The sequence below is a fragment of the Rhea americana genome, unplaced genomic scaffold (genome assembly GCF_003343005.1).
Source record: "Rhea americana isolate MKP2758 unplaced genomic scaffold, rheAme1 scaffold_32, whole genome shotgun sequence".
Classification (NCBI taxonomy): Eukaryota; Metazoa; Chordata; class Aves; order Rheiformes; family Rheidae; genus Rhea; species Rhea americana.
Window position 1 is genome coordinate 1,696,054 of NW_028186446.1, and position 6,000 is coordinate 1,702,053.

Genomic DNA, 6,000 nt, shown 5'->3' on the forward strand with positions numbered 1-6,000 from the left:
TCAGAAACCAGGGCTTTGTGCTTCCCAGTATGCTAAGAATGAGCACGGTATAGGCATTGCCTAGCTTTGGTTATAAGGCAAGGATTTGGCATGTTCACACATCTACTGTCTCATCTTCTACCTCATTCTAAGAAATAAGGTCCAGTTGTCTGAAATCCTACCTTAGTGCTTTGGGGGACTTGTCGTACATATGCATTTTCATCACCAGAACTGATTCCATCTATATGATTCAGCACTTGAGAGTGAGCATATTCAMAAAATATTCCTGAAAGAGTCTGGGCTGTTTCAACATCTGTGTTGAAGGAGGGGAAAATTAGTTGACAATTAGTTTGTTTTTAAAGGCAGTGCATAACTGAAGTTTTTAAAGAACAAGTGTGTCACTTTTACAGCRTTTTCATCCAGTCTAGGTGAGAGAGGTGAACTAAAGGAGCAAGGCTGAATATACTGTCCAAAACAGCACAAGGAAAGGATTCAGGGAAGCTGAATAGGAATAAGAATGTGTTATATTTCCTAAATCTCATTCACATTACAGATTCACAGTATCCATAAGCAAAGGGAAATGGTAAATAAATCTTGGGAGAACTTCTTGACTCGAACTTCGAACTATGAGGCACTAAAGGTAAGAAATTTGAGTGATGAAGAGAAATTTATGTTCAGTGTGGTTATAAGAAATGGGAAGTTCCAAACACATTTCTTAATTATGAAGGTGTTCAAATAAAARCTATATTAGATTTTATGTTCACAGGAAGAAAATAAAACAAACCACAGGATATATTGGCAAAGCTATGCAATCTTTGAGTGTCACCATAAACTCTTCTGTTTACCGTGACAACTTGGGGATCGGCATTCTTTATGCCACTGTTAAAATTAGATATATGAAAACGTAGTTGTCTTGAGACAGTTGAAACTAAGAAGATAATCATTCTTACTTTTCTTTATTTTTCCTAATACTTCATCCCCGTTTTTAGTACAGCAGATACCTTTCAACATAGGAAATATTTTTGGGTGAAAGGAGCTTCTTTTAGCCAGTTATGTGTTTCCAAAATATTACAAATGTTAGAATGTTGATTAGACAACTAGCATAAGTTAAGGAAGGAATAAAGTCAAACGTAAAGAAATGTTCTGCAGCTGAATTTAATTTTTCTTCATTTCCCAAAGGACGTACAAAGGAGAATACAGGAGTGCCTACCTGGCCTTTAGTAAAGATCTATGCTAGAATTAGAAATCAGAAAGGCACGGAAAAAAAGGTCTGGGGAACTGCAGGTTGGTTAGTGTAAACTCAGTTGTCAACTCAGTCCTTGGAAAGATTATGGAGCAAATACTCCTGGAAACTGTTCTAAGCACATGAAAGACAAGAAGGCGAATGGGAACAATTGGTCTTGTCCTTGATCAAGGACAAATCATGCCCAGCCAACATTGTTGCTTCTGTGATAAAATTACTAGCTCTGTGGAGGAGRCAAGAGCAGTGAATGTCATTTACTTTGACTTTAGTAAGATTTTCAGCACAATTTTGCACAGTGTCCTTGTAGCCAAATTGGAGAGATACGGACTACAAGTTAGATGGAAATCTGGGTGAAGTGCTAGGCTAGGACAGTGGTCAGGGGTTGAAGCTTAATTGGCAGCCAGTTTTGGATGATGTTCCTAAGGTTAATAATAGGGTTGATATTGTTTAACAAATTCATTAATGACCTGGGTAGTGGATCACAAGGCATGCTCRTCAAGTTTGTGTGTGACACCAAACTGGAGGAAGCAGTCCGTATTTTGGCGTTTAGGGCTGCCATTCAGAAGGACCTTGAGGGCTGGAGGGATGGACTGACAAAAATCTCATGAATTTGAAAGGAAAATGAGAAGTTTTGTGCTTGGGGTGGAGTAACATTGCCATGCATCATTACAGGCTGCGGACTGRCTTGTGTAGCAGCTTTGGGAATCCCAGGAGATGATGAGTTGAGCATGAGTCAACAGTGTACTCTTGTGGTCATGAAAGCTAACAGCATACCASGCTGATTTAGAAAGAATGCAAGTGATTATTCCTTTCTGGCACTTAAGAAGCCATGCATGTTTATTCTGTTTTCAGGCCCCAGTACAAGAGAGAGTCACAAACCAGAGGGAGGGAGTGCAGCAGATAACCACTAAAATGATTAGGGGGCTGGGACACATGCCATACAAGAAGAGGCTGAGAGAGCTGGGTTTGCTGAGCTTGAGGAATGCTCAAAAGGAGCAGCAAGTCCAGGGTGGCTCCACCGGAAGGAATAAGCTATGAGACAAGGGTGACCCCAGCACAGGCAGCACCCTCAATAACCAGGGCACAGTGCCACCATTTCTGAACAAGGCAGATGATCAGAGGTTCTTTTCAATCTAAATTAAGCTATGATTCTCTGTGTAGAAATCATATTTCCTTTTCTTAATGAAATGATCTAGTTTGTTTTTTTCCTAATTGAAATATCCTATAAAATCAAATTTGGGTCAGCTGAATGTTTCCAATTCTATTAATTAGTAATTTGCCATCAGAATTCAAAGATACCTATAGAAAGATGGAATGTTAGTGGACACTCTTATCTGATACATAACTTCTGGTTGTAAGTATATAGACTTATTCAATTTGGGATGAATCTGCTACTCATGATATTCTTGATAGTGGTACTCACTATTAAAGGCCAGCAAAAATGATACCTCCTTATTTTGTTATATTATTTGTACGTTTTCTAACAGGTACAAATGATAGAATTCATTGTGATTAAAATAATTCGGGCTTTTTTTTCCCAACTTTTTTTAGAAAGCAAAAAGGCTTCAGGAAAAATCAATAGAGGCTTCTAGATCTAAATCAAAGTCTCAAAATGTAGCYGTCCATTCTACTGATATTAAAGGCCTTGGTACAACAGTAAGTAATCCCAAATAATGCTGATTTATTTTCATTAATATGTAAATGGTTTAAGGTTTATTCTGCTTGTATATGTGCTGCTCCTTACTCTTTCTTTTAATTTTATGCTGAAAAACTCCATGCATGTAAGAGACAATCATTATCTCCTGTAGTTGAAAGTTCTTCAGGGATTAAAAGAAACAGTGTCATCAGGAAAAGGCACTAACAAAAAGTCTTTTATATATCTATATATCTTACTGATTAAGCCTACAAAGACTGTGAAAATGTGCTGCAAAAGCTCTTGATAGAGAAATTGCCTCCATCTTATTTTTAGATATATGCACAAGGCTCCATCCAGTAAACAGCAAAGCACCACTTCCCTCTCTGACATATCATGACAACAGGCAGTTGGTCAGAATGAGAATCAGATCTGAAAGATACTCAGAAAAAAAGTATAAGCAAGGTGGTCTCTATGTTACTTGACAAGGACCTCTTGTAAGAAAGCCTTTCATGAAAAGCGTGCTGAGATCAAGACCTTTTTTCATTTAGTGTTGGGTAAATCTGTGTAATCCTAATCCAGTCAACAAAGGTGTCCTTTCTAGTTGCCTGACTGTTTGCAGATAAGCCATCCACTACATCTGCAGGGAAGATTTTTTTTTTCTTATTTCTATCTCTTAATTTAAGCATGAAAAAACACAAATAATTTGTCAAGATCTTGCTGGGGTATAACAATATGTGCCTGGATGTTGAGTTTTGACAAGCTGGGTAAGACAAGACAGAATTTGTATTTCAGTTACTACCTACTTCTGAGCTAGCTGTTTTCCATGTAAACGTCACAGCCACGGAGTATTTTAAAGCTTGATGGTGGCTTATAAGGAGTTACTCCTACATGTGAGATGAAGGAGGAAAGAACATGAGGTGCTTGTTTTCAAAGTTTAACAAAGGGAAAAGGGGCTATTATTGTGGGCTTTGGGGCATGAACGAGTAAAGACAAGTAAGGTGGCTGCATCCTGTAAAAGAAAAGAGGCAGTCCATGTTTGATGTGATGAAGAAAGGATGAGCTTAATATAAAGAAAGGGGATGATTTCRGAGTGCCGGAGCAGGAAAATTATCTTTGTTGTAAACGTATGCAAACACATATGAAAGGACACATCTGTGAATGTRGGATGAAGTGGAATAGAAAAAAGGTATATTCACATGGATGTGTCAGTATGACTGTTCATCAGACGTATTTTACAGAAAGAATCTGAAAAGTTTAGATAGAAACACCAGTATTCTGGAAACTRTTGGTGGAGAGAAATATGCAGTTGGATTTTATGTTAGAGATTTGGGCCTCAAGCCGAGACTGTCCACTTCTTTGGAGAGAGAGAGAATTTAACAAGAAAGCATCTTCACAGTTCTATAATCAATGTTTCAACAGCTATAGACAGAAACAAGGAAGAGGTTAGTCCATTTTGGAGGAGTGTATTAAGAAAATGAACTCATCAGCAACATCAGATAAAATTCTTTAGCAAACTTGCTTGGAAGAATGACAGCTATTGCTGGCATTTTTTTTTTCATGGACCAGTTGTCTTTCTATCTCTGCTAAACATTTTCAGTAGCYAAGATGCTTGTTGCCAACAAATAAAGATCATATAATCGAACGCATGAGTCACATGCACTCTAAGAGTTTCACAGTTTGTTTTAGCATGTCATGGTTAGAAGATAGAGRTGTCATTCAAGGAATTTATTCAAAGGCCTGAACATATTCAGTATGAAGAATAGTAATGAGACTGAAAAATGTAGTCTCAGTCTTGGAGTCTTACAGTTTTCCTGGAGCAGTGGATATAAGCAGTTGCAGACTGAGAAGCAGCTTGCACATGTGTATCTCTCTCTCTCTCTGTCTCTCAAGTGCTAAAGTATAATGAAAATCTGAGAACAAGAACTGTGAATGATATTAYGTGCAAATCCCAATGACAGAATACATTGCACAACAAACTTCTATTGTAAAAAAGGCTTGGTTTTCTTTTCAGCTATTCTTAAGATCAGACATGAAGGCCTGAAAGAAAAGTACTTAAAGATATCTGCTGAAAAAACACTCTTTTCATTGGTGGGAGAGATTTGTTATTTTAGTAGTTTGAGTGGACCTACATAACCTCAGCATGCATCTCTACCCACTGAAAAATATTTTCAAGAGACCAGCTCATGATTTAACATTCATTGTATTTTATATACTAAATGAATGTCAAGCAATGGATTTGTTTTGTTTTTCAGATTGGATCTGGTCGCTTAGTAACTGTAGAAAGTACACCTCCTCACTTAGTTGGAGGGCCACTGGCAGATACAGACCTTGCACTTAGAAAGCTCTCTGTTCATGGAGGAGCCTTAAAAAAGATCAAAAGAGTTAAAATATTGGACTCATTCAAGAAAAATTCAATATCTGTAAAATAATACTATTCTGAACAGTGCTTTTAATTTTTTGTTAACGTTATGTGTATTTCATGTACAAGATATAGYCTGTTTGTAATGATTTAATAAATTGCATTGTTGTTCTTAAGAGTAAAATTATTTTTTGTCTTACACTAATGTAAACRTGGTAATAGTTTGTTAATAAAATATTTCACACAGTATGGTACAAAGGTGTGTTAAGTCYGATAATTTTGTGTGCTAGTGTCATGTTGCCCTGATCCGCTGTCAGTAAGTCTATTTAGACTTCCCTCTTTTGTTGACAAAAGTACACTCTGCACACATTGCAGTTTAGGCATCCCCTTCCTTGAGCAGGCTGGCAAAACCTTCACGAAAATACATTTGGTTTGTTCTTTTGGATACTGTACCTCAGCAGTGCTTTCCAAGTCCATTTGGTTTCTTGGACATGTCTTTAGCATCAGGATTTCTGAATTCTGTTCTCTCTAGGGCATAGCCAGAATTTCTTGACARATGCTCTGATAGAGCAAGATTTCCTGAGGCCATTATCTCATTTCAAAATTAGTTACTATCCGGCAGTATGGCATAAACTGCAGTGACATTGCAAGGTGTTTTGTGACGCTCAAGTTGCTGTATGTGGTCTGTCGTTTCTGCACATAAGCAGCCCTTTGAGAAAAGTTCAAACTTTCATTTTGTTGAATGCAAATGTAAAAAAAAAAATGGAAATAAATTTGAGGTAA

The 6,000-nt window shown here is 37.3% G+C and overlaps 1 protein-coding gene across 1 annotated transcript in view; it reads left to right on the top strand.

Moving 5' to 3' along the window:
• The window catches only part of CFAP69 (cilia and flagella associated protein 69), a 30,082-nt gene extending 24,607 nt beyond the window's left edge, over positions 1–5,475 (top strand). The window contains exons 21-23 of the mRNA XM_085310563.1: positions 533–619; positions 2,774–2,878; positions 5,111–5,475. Of these exons, the coding sequence (XP_085166689.1) occupies positions 533–619; positions 2,774–2,878; positions 5,111–5,287 (369 nt within the window). The 3' untranslated portion in view covers positions 5,288–5,475. The remainder of the gene's footprint in view (positions 1–532; positions 620–2,773; positions 2,879–5,110) is intronic.
• The last annotated feature ends 525 nt before the right edge of the window (positions 5,476–6,000 follow it).